This window comes from Taudactylus pleione, unplaced genomic scaffold (assembly GCF_031769625.1).
Source record: "Taudactylus pleione unplaced genomic scaffold, aTauple2 ptg000397bl, whole genome shotgun sequence".
Lineage (NCBI taxonomy): Eukaryota > Metazoa > Chordata > Amphibia > Anura > Myobatrachidae > Taudactylus > Taudactylus pleione.
Window position 1 is genome coordinate 4,781,669 of NW_028284799.1, and position 15,489 is coordinate 4,797,157.

Here is a 15,489-nt window from a genome sequence, read left to right on the forward strand (position 1 = left end):
TATTGCCTATGCCTATTGCCTATGAGAACAAATAAATTATATTGCAGGATAGGATGCTGGGATCCATTTATTTTCTTCACAGGTGTTATTAATTTGTAAATCCTTGTCAACTTTATCAGGCGGGGGAAAAATTATATAATTCATCTCTTCAAACTAATATATAGTTGATTTGCGTGTCTGGACCATATAACTATAGTAAACACTGTAAAGTACACACGTTTTGCATTCCTGTATTTGTCATAATTAGCCAATTACATACCTGTGATAATATGAACTGTGCAGAATTAACTGTGAATAATATATTACTGTATTGGTTCTTAAATGAATGAATATATATATGATTATTATACATACATTTTTTTTTTAAATTATGGAAATAGAAATTAGCTGGTCATATAACAGTTAATGAGCGGGTTAAAATAATATTTTTTTTTCTTACTTTCCACTGATAGCTTTGTTTTACATTTATGTAGCAATGAAAACACTTTGATTGTGGAGTTCCCTTACAGCTGTACTGCAGTGTAGAAACCATTTTTGAGCCTGATCTCTGCTCAGTAATGGATTGCCAAAGTTCGCATCCCAGAATGGGTTTGCTGGGAGCAACATACAGTACTGTATGCCAGTTATAGAATAAGAGAGTAAATTATTACTCATTTTACCTACCTGGTTGTTACTTTTAGCTCTGACCTACTATCTATGAAATAATAAGGTTGTACAGGCTGTGTCTATCACAACACTATTTGCTCTGTATATAAATGTAATCAAATGTAATGGGTATGAAATACTGGTGGCTGAGTAGTGATGAGTTGACAGGTAAATACCCTATTCCTCCCCTCTCTCCCCCCAACCCTAATGCTCCCTTAGTGGTGCCTAACCCTAACCTCCCCCCGGCGGTGCCTAACCCTAAATCCCTTTTCTCGCACCCTAAACCTAACCCTCCCGGGGTATGCCTAACCCGAATTTCCCCCCAGGGGGCCCTAAACCTGTACCCCCCCTATATCATAAGATATTCATTTGTGCTCCTAATAGGCATAAATTTATTCAGACATAACCAGTATATAGTTGCTATTTGCAGCATGTCCTCTAAGAAAAAGTGTTTTGTTGAACTTTGAAAAACATAAAATAAAAAAGTGTAAAAGGGGAAGACTACTTAAAAATTATAAAAATGGAGAGATAGCAAATTAGATATTGCATTTGAACTCCCAAGAAATGGGATTATTTTTATGTCCGTTAATAACTGGAGCACCATAGAACAGAGCTTCCCAAACTTCACTTGGGTCCAGATTTTTAAATCAAATTCAGGCACAAAAACTCAAATTGCCTGAGGTACTAAATAGGTCATCTGTTCTCATGCATGGATATCCTTAAATCCTGGAATGTAATGGCGGAGTTTGAAAACCTTTACTTAAAACGTTGTTTGAATCTAATGTAGTTTAAAAAATGTACTAATATGACATGAAATTTACAAAATGATGGTTTTTACTTATTAATGGATTCCTCGTTGACTGTGCGAGCTATTAGTGAACTGTGCTTCAATATTGGTCAGCCCATGAAATGGCTGCCTCTTCTGCTTTTGGAAATCTTTCCACTTTGGTTTCTGATAAAAGATTATGCCGTCCCCTAACTACTTGAATGGTGCATGTTCCTCCTCCCAGGAAAACTTGTGTTTGCCCATTTATTTCATTGTATGAGATTGCCTGTCTACTCTATATGTAACTTTTTATCTTGAACTTTAGATTGTACTTAAGCAGTGTTGTCATGGAGCCAAATATTTAGATAAAGACGGGTATACACGAGACTGTCTAGTGTGTACCGACCTCGCTCGCGACGGGACCCGGCGGGGTTCCGGCATCGGCAAGTCCATACCCACTTGCTGATGCTGGCAACTACGGAACGACATGGCCCCCGCTGACTGTCGCCCATCTGACCTTCATGTAGGTCCGATGGACGAGGTCACTGGACGACGCGCAGGAGCGCACATAGTCGGTTACATTGTCCTTGCACACTGGACGACTTAAAGTTGTCGTAACGATTGGTCGTTATCAGCAAATTTGCTGCTATGATAACTGAGTGCCTGAATACACTGCGCAATGTATGACTGTCTTGAAGATCAAGCATCTTGATGATCAAATCAAATGATTCAGACAGTTTATCTGCCATTTTCCACGTTGTACGATTATAATTCATGTACAGTGCCTTGCAAAAGTAGTCACCCCCCTTTGTATTTTTTATGTTTTGTTGCCTCACAAACTGGAATTAAAATGGATTGTTTGAAGGTGTGCATCATTTCATTCACAGAACATGCCTACAACTGTGAAGTTGTTATTTTTATATTGTGAATCAAACAACATTTAGGACAACATAACAGAAAACTTCAGCGTGCATAAATATTCACCCCTCTAAAGTCAGTACTTTGTCGAGCCACCTTTTGCGGCAATTACATCTGCAGGTCGCTTTGGATAAGTCTCTATGAGCGTGCCACATATTGCCCCTGGGATTTTTGCCCATTCCTCAAGGCAGAACTGCTCCATCTCCTTCATGTTGGATGGTTTCCGCTTGTGAACAGCAATCTGCAAGTCTGACCACAGATTCTCAATTGGATTGAGATCTGTGCTTTGTCTAGGCCATTCCAACACATTTAAATATTTCCCCTTAAACCACTTGAGTGTTGCTTTAGCAGTATGCTTCGGATCATTGTCCTGCTGGAAGGTGAACCTCCGTCCCAGTCTCATATCACAGGCAGACTGAAACAGGTTTTGCTCAAGAATATCCCTGTATTTAGCACCATCCATCTCTCCCTCGACTCGATCAGTTTCCCAGTTCCTGCTGCTGATAAACGTTCCCACAGCAATTTGCTGCCACCACCATGTTTTCACTGTGGGGATGGTGTTCTTGGGGTGATGGGATGTGTTGGGTTTGCGTCAGACAAAGCGTTTTCCTTGGTGGCCGAAAAGTTAACTTTTAGTCTCATCTGACCAGAGAACCTTCCTCCATACATTTGGGGAGTCGCCCACATGCCTTTTGGCAAACTCAAATTGTGTCTTCTTATTTTTATCACTAATTACTTTTTTTCTGGCCACTCTTCCATAAAGCCCAGCTCTATGGAGTGTACGGCTTATTGCGGTCACATGCACAGATACACCAGTCTCTGCTGTGGAACTATGCAGCTCCTTCAGGGTTACCTTTGGTCTCTGTAATGCCTCTCTGATTAATACCCTCCTTGCCCGGTCTGTGAGTTTTGGTGGGCGGCCCTCTCTTGGCAGGTTTGTTGTGGTATCATGTTCTTTACATTTGATGATGATGGATTTGATGGTGCTCTGGGGGGGGGGATCATCAAAGATTTGGATATTTTTTTATAACCCAACCCAGAATTATACTTCTCAACAACTTTGTCCGTGACTTGTTTGGAGAGCTCCTTGGTCTTCATGGTGTGATGCCTCTTGCTTAGTGGTGTAGCAACCTCTGGGGTCTTTCACAAAAGGTGTTTTTATACTGACAGATCATGTGACACTTAGATTTCACACAGGTGGACTTAATTTCACTAATTATGTGACTTCTGAAGGTAATTGGTTGCACCAGAACTTTTGAGGGGCTTCATAGCAAAGGGGGTACAAAGTACATATGCACATGCCAATTTTCAGAATTTTATTTATAAAGATTCTTTTTTATATATATTTTTCTCATTTCACTTCACCAAATTAGACTATTTTGTGCAGATCCCTCACATAAAATTCAGCTAAAAAAATAAATAAATTACAGGATGTAATATTACAAAAAAAGGTAAAAAGCCAGGGGGAAGGGGGGTGAATAATTTTGCAAGGCACTGTACATATACTGAACAATAATCATTCAAAACTGTTATGCATTAGCCAGATCTGAACTTAACAAATAATTCTCTGTATGCGCTCTAATTCTAAGACAGTGATTTCTTATCTCTATAGCGATAAGAGCAGCGTCTCTTCGAGACATATTGATTATATCATCCTATAACTGATAATCTGCACACGTACATGGATTCTACAGAGAATTAATAATGAACGAAGGTCACACTATCCAATTTTATCCAATGTCTATACATTTAGCATTCGTGTGCATGATGGGCAGGGCTTACAGTGATCCTTGCCAGATTCATGATCATTCACAAGAAGTATTCAAAGCCTGACCAACAACAGTTTCTTTGCAACAGTGTTCAAGAAAATTAGTTTACATTGGAAATCATTCTTGTATAGTTTTAGTCGGAACACAAAAAATAGTTGACTGTGTCAAAACTGAAAGTTCGAGACACAAGCAGCTTATATTAGAATAGGGAGTTCTACTTTTGAACAAATTTTACTTTTGATGTTTTTAGGCTGTGTTTTTGGGGATGTGGTAGGTGAAGTACAGAAAGTTGTATTGCCACTGTGCTAGAGTCTGGGGAGTTTGATTTGTAAATATGTCTGCATAAATCCGTTAAGCGTCACATATCTATATGATATTAGAATAGCATGAAATACAAAACCACATGCTTACTTAAATGAGTGTGTAGTGTAAATAACACGGATAATCTGTTAAATTACAGAGCAGAACAAATCCCCATATAAATTATTTTTGTCAGCTTGGTTTCATATTTGTGCTAAATGCATTTTCATTACTACTTATGTAATGTTGTTACAGCCCTCATTTGGACTTGAATTACGCATTACGTAAATAGTAGTGATTCTGCAGTGCCATGTTCAGGGCCGGTTCTATGGTTACGCATGGTACGCGGCCGCGTAAGGCGCCACGTAGTGAAGGGCGCCGCGGCCGCGACCATGCAGATTTCAGTGGTGCAGACTGTGTCTCTGTGACACAGTCTGCACCGCGCGTGTAGCGCTGACCGGACGGAGTTCGGTCAGCGCTACACAGTGCCAAACACACAGCCGCCGGAGCCGGCAACTGTGTGTTTCAGCAGCTGATGAGAGTCTGTCAGACTCTCATCGGCTGCTGTAGCTCCCACTGCGGGAGCCATCTTCCGGCTCCCGCAGTGGGTAATGGGAGAGACGTCGTCATGACGACGTCTCTCCCATAATGCAAAGCGGCCCTGGAGAATGGTCGGGAGTAGCGGATATCGGCGGCGGGAGCAGGAGCGGGGGGTTCAGGTAAGTGTTTTTTTTTTTGTTTTGTTTTTTATAACGTGTGTCTCTACTGGTGGGGGCTACAAGGGGGGATTACTACTGGGGGCACTTGAAGGGGGGATTACTACTGGGGGCACTTGAAGGGGGGGATTACTACTGGGGGCACTTGAAGGGGGGATTACTACTGGGGCACTTGAAGGGGTGATTACTACTGGGGGTACTTGAAGGGGGGATTACTACTGGGGCACTTGAAGGGGGGATTACTACTGGGGGTACTTGAAGGGGGGATTACTACTGGGGGCACAGGAAGGGGGGATTACTACTGGGGGCACTTGAAGGGGGGGATTACTACTGGGGACACAGGAAGGGGGATTACTACTGGGGCACAGGAAGGGGGGATTACTACTGGGGGCACTTGAAGTGGGGATTACTACTGGGGTACTTGAAGGGGGGATTACTACTGGGGGAACTTGAAGGGGGATTACAGGGGGCACTAGAAGGGAGGATTACTACTGGGGCACTTAAAGGGGGGATTACTACTGGGGGCACTAGAAGGGGGGACTACTGGGGGCACTTGAAGGGGGGATTACTATTGGGGGCACTACTACTGGGGGCACTTGAAGGGGGGCTACTACTGGGGGCACTTGAAGGGAGGATTACTACTGGGGGGGACTACTACTGGGGGCACTACATGGGGGGGAAACCTCCACTGGGGGCACAACAATGGGGGGACTACTACAAGGGGGGACTACGGGGGGCACTGTATAAGCTTACTAATGGGGGCACAAGGGGCACTGCACAGGGGGGACCACTACCGCGTGCACTGCATAGGGGGGGCGCCAAAAAACCTACTCGCTTACCAAAAAATTTGGGCTAGGGCAGGCCCTGGCCATGTTCTATGCAAGTCTTCAGTCTGTGTACTCATACTGGCAAAAGAAAATGAATTGGACAGTCGTAATATACAGTATATTGCCGTTTACCAAATACTTCGCATTTGTGTTGTATTTCTATATTAAATTTGCTATTAATACTTTTGGCTAATGTTATTACAGAGATTTATGGACAAACTCTTATTCTATATTAACATAAATTGGCATTGTCAGTATATGCTACATTAAATCTTTATTTTTTTTTGAACTGTCGCTTAGCTAACAAAATTCTAAAGCTAAATATAGCTGGATCCTAAAACTATCAGTTTAATTATGTCCTAGTGCAAATTGCTTGCAGTAAAAAGGGATGGCAACCATTGTCCTGTATCTGGCACTTTTCTTCTATTATTTAGAGAGTTAATAATAGTAAGCGGTAGATATTTAAGGTCAGAGAACTTGTCCAACAAACAATGGTGATAGAAACTCTACTTTTCTTAGTTATTGTTGGTGCATAATTATAAATGTAAGAATTGTACATCTCTACAATTAAACAGACAGAAAAATTGGATGGTTATGATGTAAAGAACTGAATGGACTATAGTGTATGAAACTATAAAGTCTGCACACACAGAAATTAGTCCTATGTTACACAGAAATATCCATGGTGACTATTCCTATACGAATAACAAAGGGTGGTTTGCCAAAATGTGTACCCATCTGGTAATAGAAAGCAAAGAGGAAAGAGCTGAGTTTCTTCAAAATAAAACTTTGACACTTTGTAGCACTCAGAATGTGTGTTATTAACACTGAATCTGCTTAGGGACAACTGTAAGACTACAAAGTTAATAGGAAGCAGGAACCTTACAGGGCTGTTTTGATATATATAACATTATTCGCGGGCCTGGTGAAGACCACGCCCCCTCTCCACATGATGTTACAAGGGGCGGCGCCACAATCACTGGTGATTAGGGCAGTTGAGTGACCATCTGAAGCATTCTAAGGATGCTACAGGCAGCACTGCTGCATAGATTCTGGCTGCAGGGAGCCATTCTAAGCACCGTGCTAGCCAGATGAGGCTAGCAGAGAAAAGCTCAGAGTGCCAGGCCAAATGACTCCGAGGGCCTTATACAGCCCCCGGGCCTGAGGTTCCCTATCCCTGACTTAAAGGAAGCAATTTAGGACAGTGCCAGCATATGTAGGACAGGATGCCTTCTGCATTGCAAATTCTCTGTCCTCTTCACTTCTAAACTCATGAGCATATTTTTACATTATGTTGTATTGATACTTCAATCTCTCCCTCTCATCATGCACTGTCCCCTCTTAATATAAACATGCCATTGTCTCCCCCATTCTTAATAAACCCACCCTTGATCCTGACACTTTCTCTAACTACCGCCCCATCTCTCTCCTCCCATTTGTCTCCAAACTCCTTGAGCTTATTGTCTACAACCACCTTACCGACTTTCTTTCCTCCCGCTCCCTGCTTGACCCATTTCAGTCAGGCTTTTGTCCTCTCCACTCAACAGAAATGGCCCTCCCTAAAGTCAGCAATGACCTCCTTTCTGCCAAATCCAAGGTTCACTACTCTCTGCTCATTCTCCTTGAGCTCTCTGCTGCTTTTGACACTGTGGACCACTAGTCTTCATAATTCTGCCCTCTTGGCTGTCGTCCTAACACTCTGTCTGTTCTTTCTCTGTCTCCTCTCATAACTACACTACCCCCAGTACCAGTAAGTGTCCGAAAGGTGCTGTTCCTGGACCGCTCTTGTTCTCCCTCTTAACAGTACATCCTTTTTAGGTGACCTCATCCACTGTTTTGTTCTCCAATATGATCTGTATGCTGACTACACTAAGATCTACCTCTTCCCCTCGACCATCACTCGTCTCACCAACTGTCTCTCTGCTACACTTTCCTGGATGTCTCAGCTCTTTCTTAAACTTAACATGTATAAGACTGAACTGATCATCTTCCTACCATCCCGTAAAACCTCACCTCCCACAATTTCATTATCTGTTGACAGCACCACCATCTTCTACTACCACTGTCTTGGAATTATCCTTGATACCTCCCTCTCCTTTAAAACCACACATTTAGTACCTTTAACAATCCTGCCATTTCCATCTCAAAATTATCTCCAGGATCAGACTTTCTCATCCAGGAGGCAACTAAGACCCTCATCCACTCACTGGTCATATCCGGTTGGACTACTGTAACCTCTTATCTGACCACCCACCACACTCCCCTTCAGTCTGTCCATCTTATTCTCCAAACTTACTGCATCTACCTTCTCTCTCCGATAAGCCCTACACTGACTACACTTCCACTTCAGAACACAATTCAAACTTCTCACACTCACATAAAAAGCCCTCAACTAATCCTCTCCTATTTACATCTCATACCTGGTCTTCCTTCTTACTCCCACCCGCCCACTTTGCTCCACAATGAATGCCGTCTGCCAACTGGTTACTACCTTCTACTCCCTCTTTTTAAGATTTTGCCTGTGCTCTTCCCTACTGCTGGAACTCTCTTCCTATCAGACTCTCCACTCTACAAATTGTCAAATGGGCTCTCAAGGCACACTTCCCTATCATACCGTTCCAGCTCTCCGCCTTACCCAATGCTCCATGTTCCTTGCTCATTGTCTTCCTATCTGTGTCATCCCGTCTGACTGTCTGCATCTTCCCTTTAGATTACATGTTTGTTATGAGCAAGAACTCCTTGAATTGTCAATATCAATATACAGTAGGTTCTACATACTCAAATGATGCTTAAAAGCTGCCTCACCACCAAATTGCTACATTTTACTCACCTACTCTAGTTCGTCTCACAGTAATAATAATAGTGATAATTGTGGCTTTTATATGCTGCAGAGGGGGAATGTGTGATTGGAAGGGCAAGTGAGAAGTCTCTGAATCATTGAGGTAGCAGCTTTAGATTGCTTCCCCCCTCCTCTCTGTCTCTTCCACACTCTCACTGACTCAACTTTCTAACACATTCACTCACTCACTCACTTCATCAAACTGTCTTGCTCTCTCACCCATACTCCCTTAAGTTTTTTTTTTTTTTTAAAGTAAATAAACTGAAAAGATTTGGCTTGTCAAACTTTAAAGATACTGTGGAACCCTGGAGAAAACTTCTGCCAGGTCATTGGGAAGGAGGTAGCGATTAGGTATTAATGCTACTTTAAATTATTGTATGTAATAGTTATAGTACAATTATGGATTCAAAAATTAGTTATGTTTTTATTTAGTGTTTTTTGTCCCTTTTAATCATCTCGTGTTCCTTTTATTTATTGCATGTACATCTTAGCATTTGGTCTAATTAGTTATTGTTCTCTGTGTTCTATTAGGTCATCTACTGCTCGTTTAGTGGAACCTCAAAAGGATTACACTTCAACAACTTAATAGTAGGACTAGTTCTTCTAACACGAGGTCGAGATGAAGAGAAGGCAAAGTGTAAGTACTTTTATTACATAAATATTGATTTCTGTCTTGCTCTGGCTTTCTACATACGATGTAGCATAATTGGAACACATTTACAGTACATGGTAGGAATATGACAAGGCATTAAATTTCATCATGTGAACAAATTGACAAATGCATACATGACTTTTTCCCACTCCTTTTATATTTACATGCTTTTATTCACACATTTCATTAAAAGGTCAGTGGAAATATAATGTGTAACATAAATTTAACAGAGTGTCGCTTGTGGGCTGCTGCAGGTAATTTACCACTGACTTTAATAGAAAGCCTTTTGGATCATTCCAGATCATGTGGCCCAATTGTGAATATCGTCCCCACCTCCTGATTGTGCACTGCGGAGTGGGTGACCATTGCACCCACGCCCACTTTGAAGGTCATAGTTTTGCTACTATTGCATACTATTATGAGCTAAGAGCTACTGTAACATATTCCCAAAGTTAGTCTGACATATATGCCAACCATCATGTAAAAGTTTATCAAAATTGGAGATGGTGAAGTGGGGATCCCTGATGCTCTTTACATGGAATGATCATTTTACAAGATTGATATGTGAATATTCTGTCCTTAATGTTTTCATGTTATGCAAAAATGCATCTCTTAAACTTTCCTCTTTATTCTTTAATACTTCTCAGACATTTTTAGCCTTTTTTCAAATGAATCCGGTAGCTTTGTTGTACGGGAGGATATGGAGGGCATGCTTTCTGTTGTTGATGGAGAAGTTCCGTTGTCCCTTAAAAAATGCTTTGCTGAGGTATGTTTCTAAAATAGTGTTTTTATCTTATGGTATATAATGTTGCATTTGAATAGTTTAGAGATCTGTACACAAATTGCTCACCATGTTGCTCAACCTATTTATTTTATTACTTTTTTTATCGCTTATCACACAGGAGGTAGCTCAGAATAGAATACATAGGGGGGTTTCTGGGACCCTCCACAGGTTGCCCCTGTGTTTCCCAACTCCATAACCCTTCGAGTGCATGTTTTCCATACTCTATGCTATAGCACAATTGTATTTATTATAGATTGACATATTTTTAAGATCCACAGGTGATACTAAAAATTTCACTTGGTTTTCTGAAGAGATCTTGAAAACATGCCATGTTAGGACTCCCTGAAGACTAGCGTTGGGAAACACTTGGTTACCTAGTTGTGCATATATGTATGACTATATGATTTGTTTGACCGCATTCTACTCCAAGGCTGCTTCTCCATCTGGCATGGGGAACCAGAGTGGTTAAGTAACAGGCATTATGTAGACTCCTATTGACGCTGTGCTGGCGCTTCAGTTATTTTCCCCGACTGCTGTTACTAGTGGGTCTGACTGATCAATTCAATTGTTGCTCAGTTCCGGCGTGAAAGCGAAACATTTCTGTTCACAGCTTCCTGAAATTGTCGAAAACTCCGTGGTTTGGGCATCTGGGACTTTAGATGGGTTTAGCTGCTTTATGCAGCTAAACGTTCCCTATTTGAACTCGATAAGCGTGATAATAAATGGCCAGCCAAAAAACAATTGATTTGCTCTGTCGGTCGCCCATTAATTAGCGTGGCAAATAAAACAATTCCCCCTATATGAGAATTTTTTGTTTCTTTAATTGCAAAGTTCATATACTCCCCAATGATCTCGGAAACCAGATAAGCCAGTTCTCATTACACCAAAAGTATTTCTTCATGGAGCCAACACAGACTGTGTAATTGTTAGCATTACTTCCTGACAGCACTGAGGTCATGGGTTTGATTCCCACTAGGGACCTAACTGTTGAGTTTGTTTATTCTCCCTGTGCTTGTGTGGGTTTCCTCCCACACTCCAAAAATATACTGGTAGGTTGCAAAAATGAGCGAATTACAGCTGAGAGCAGGGTGGAAGAAGGGGTGGCATTGCTAGCGTTTTAACGCTGCGGCAATTGCAACTTGCACCATGAACGGTATACCGTGCATTGGATCGCGTAGTGTGTACCCAACTTTAAACTTGCAGCTTTTTTATGTATGAGTCAGCTAAGTTGTCTCCTTGTTTTTACTCAATGCAGTCACCTCGGTACAATCTCTGCACTGACTGTATCTTAGACGTTTTTCATATGTAAAATTGACGCATTTCTGGTTTGGTAGAAGATTGGACAGAATAATCAACTGAATGGAATAATAAGTTGTTATTGAATTAAAAACAATTAAATCTGGAAATGTGTTATTGTACATGTGACTTTACCAAGCATTGCCAATTCCATCAATCATTTCTTATAAATAGATATCATATCATCATTTGAGTACAATGTCCCTTCAATTTTAGGAACAAGTGACTTGGCAAAATACATATGAATAAAAATAAACGTTGATCTCCTTTTTAGTTATTGTATTTGTAATATTTTAGGTAACGAGTGCTATATTCTTTATATTACAAAAAAAAGTTGAATGAACAGCAGGAACATGGATAGCAATCTACTAATTTTTTTTTTTATCTTTTTATCAGGGGGAAAAGGTGAACTATGAGAAATTTCGAAATTGGCTGCTACAAAATAAAGATGCTTTCACATTTTCTCGATGGTTGCTGTCTGGGGGAGTCTTTGTTACACTCACTGATGACAGCGACACACCCACTTTCTACCAAACATTGGCTGGAGTTACGCACTGTAAGTCCTTTTATTTTTGTTTATTTGTTGATTCATGTTCTCTTTATATTTAATGTAATCATTCAGTAACTCTTTTATATGTTTCTTTAATTGACCACAAAGACAAATTTGATCACACCTGCAGATCTTTTTTTCTTGTGTAGATTGTCCGTTACTTATGGTTGCATTGAAGTAATGGCTTGGTCGTATTCCCCAGTTGTATATACAAGGGTAGCATTCACAAACGTATTCACATTGTGATTGGAAAAAATTGACCCTAATGTGTAAACTGTCTGTATAGATGTAGATTAGTTGGCCTCTCTTTTGGCTACCCAAATTTGCCACCAAACAGATTTTCGGTAAACCCTGATCAACATCTGATAGATACCAAATTTAGTCCAAGGCGCTGCGTGCATGGGCAGCTCATCATAAATAAAGATGATCAGCAGCTCTCTCTAGAGCAAGAAAAATAAGGATGTTTCATATATTCAGGTTTTTGCTTGTGGGTTTTTCAGATCATTCTCAGTAGTTCAGGGTAAAACTTGTATTTGTTACTTAAGAGAGAATCCATGCAGTCTGTGATAATCTAACAGTGTTAACAGCAATCCTCACTGGTATCTCCTCACTCGTTCTGATTATCCAATATGTGCATGCTACTTTTCTGCTTGAAATATTAGTCTGTTGCATTCATTCATCCACATAAAACAAACAAAAAAAAAAATCACATGACTAACAATCTACGGTAATGGTGGTAGTATTGATCTTTGGCCATGAGTTTTCATTACCTAACATGCCATAAACATTTTAGCTGCCCTGTTTTGTTGCAGTTTGTGGCAGTTGTAAAAGAGTGTTTTAAAATTGTGCTCTACTCCAGGATCTGCGGTTCAGATAAGAGTTGTAAATGTGCTAAATGCTGGCCTGATGGTGATAGCCAATTTTTTTTTTCATTAAGTATTTGGCAATGTTGCCTGCTCATATAGGTCTGTTTTGTTACATAGTGTCTGATCACCTTTCTTAAATGTATGAGATTAAAAGCATTAATATTGGCTGCCTGTCTCTGCAATCACTTCTATACATTCTTAGCATACCCCCAAGCAGTCCTTATTTAGAGGAGACCTATTTTCTCATTGAAAAAAGTGGTGGCTCTTCACTACTTGGGAGTGGGGCATCACAATTTTAAGGGTCTGAAACATCACAAACTGCAAACCCAGAATGTTGGAAAGTATGTGGTTTTTTTAACACATTCAGATAATCACAATACTTAGTGATAGTGAGAGTAAAGAGTAGCGAATGTGTGCATCTGGGCTATAAGAGGGTTCACAAAAAGGCCTGTCATCAGGCCAGACCTAACAGATTTGTGCTAGTGGCAGAATTGTCACTAGTTAGTGCTTTCTTTGCCAGACTTGGAGACTTTCCAGAGCATAAAACAACTGACCAATTTTATTTTCCCTTTTAACTTTGAAAGATTATGATATTTTAAACTGCAACAGTATAACCTCCAAAAAGCCTTTAATTATTAATAGATGTAATCGAAGGTTGCACTTTGTGCACATAAAGAAAAGTAGTTTCTTTACACAAGTTAGATTTTTTTTTTCCCCTTATTAAATACTTGGTCAGAAAACAGACTCTTTAATGGACTATGTAGTTTAAGCTTAACGTTAAATGGACAATTTAGTCCTTATTTGTTTTGTGCACTATTTGTTTTATACACAGCTTAGTAGTTTTGTGACTTTTTTGTTGAAGTCAATTCCCTTACTTGCTAAAGCTGCTGCTGTTAATTTGGTAGCTTTTTTTTCTTTAAAAGCCAATGTTTTATATTGATGTACATCAAATGACGAGTATCAATTGACTAATATTCAAATAAATGTTTCCATGTCCCTAAAATGAAGTAATTTCATAGTGCACTATTGTTTGCTTAACCATAGATTTTTTGGCCTCAGTTCATATTTAATATCTTGCACCCTGCAGTATATACATGGTGCCCATAAAGCCTAGAATAATAGAAAAAATCCCTGATAGTAATTTATAGTCACCTATCTCTCTGATATATGGTAATTGTGTTTCAGTCTTTCACCCTCACTCTTATGGGGGGCATCCACTAGACTATTTTATCCCTGTCCAACCTCTTAACGATTTTCCCTTGAAGTTTCCCTTGAAATATGATCTTCCACTCTAAAAGATTTGCAAACAATTTGCAAAAGATCTAACAATAAACTATGTTGTTTTAATCTGTGATTTGAGAGCTTTCAGCTATAGTGGGCAGACAGTGGTTCATCGTTTGATCGTTCAGCGTGAACGATGTGTAAACGATGTGTAAACGATTTGTAAGCAATCAAGTGAAATTGACCTGCATGTTCAGTCGATGGAGGAGACGATCAAACGACCAGCGGGAGCGCGCATCATACATCGTTAGAAACAATTACTGCACGATTTGCAAACAATGTTTGAACGATTATCGAACTATTATCGAATGATTTTATCATTATCGTTCAATCGTTCAACTTTATCGTCTAGTGGATACCCCCCTTTACATTACCTTTTGGTTGTGTTTTTCCGCTACCAGCTCCTGTCACTTCTGCTGCAGCTTCCATCCAACACCACCTCTCTCCCCCCCTCCCCCCCCCCTGTCTCCATACCTTGACGTGAAGGGTGACTACCATACAAAAAAAATTATTGAAAAGGGTTCTGCCTAATTATAACTCATTTGAAAACGCTGCTGACAACACTAGTTTAGAGACAAATATACTACAAGGCCTATTAATTGGTGAAAAGCCTTGCGGAGATCGAGCTTCTTATCTATTCAAGATTTGCCATTCTTGTTTGCCCACACCAGCGAAAAGGTTTGCCGAGTCTAGATGGTGAACACTTTAGCAAGTATGGTGGCAGTACAAGTGCATTTGAGATCCTTCTTCTACCGTTATCTTATACTAGTCTTAAGTATAACTCAGCTGCCGCAGTGATATTTTATTATTAAATTGCAAAAGGTAACAGACTTTTCTTTATCACTATGCAGATTAATATATAGGCCCATGTGTGTTTATTTTTACACCAGGAGGCACCTAAAATGTTTTTATTTATTGGAGATATGAATTTAAATAAAATGCATGAAGTTCCTTTTTAACAATTTTCCTACCTTGTTATTTTGCTTTTAATTTTACCACAAGCTTTTTGAGAAACTGTAATGTTTGTTTAAAAATTAAGTTTCATACAGTGCTGTCCAACAGGTTTTTTTCTTGAACTCCAGACTGTATATACTATTTATATATTCTTTATTACCTGTATTTTATATAGCGCACACTTATTCCGCAGTGCTCTAGAGAGAATATTTGGCCATTCACATCAGTCCCTGCCCCAGTGGAGCTTACAGTCTATGTTCCCTATCACATGCTCACACACACACATACACACTAGGGTTAATTTTTGTTGGGAGCCAATTAACCTA

At 40.1% G+C, this 15,489-nt stretch overlaps 1 protein-coding gene across 1 annotated transcript in view; it reads left to right on the forward strand.

The window, feature by feature from the left end:
- USP32 (ubiquitin specific peptidase 32) overlaps positions 1 to 15,489 on the forward strand; it is a 220,236-nt gene that overhangs the window by 91,810 nt on the left and 112,937 nt on the right. The window contains exons 3-5 of the mRNA XM_088446361.1: positions 9,312 to 9,417; positions 10,080 to 10,198; positions 11,909 to 12,068. Of these exons, the coding sequence (XP_088302487.1) occupies positions 9,312 to 9,417; positions 10,080 to 10,198; positions 11,909 to 12,068 (385 nt within the window). The remainder of the gene's footprint in view (positions 1 to 9,311; positions 9,418 to 10,079; positions 10,199 to 11,908; positions 12,069 to 15,489) is intronic.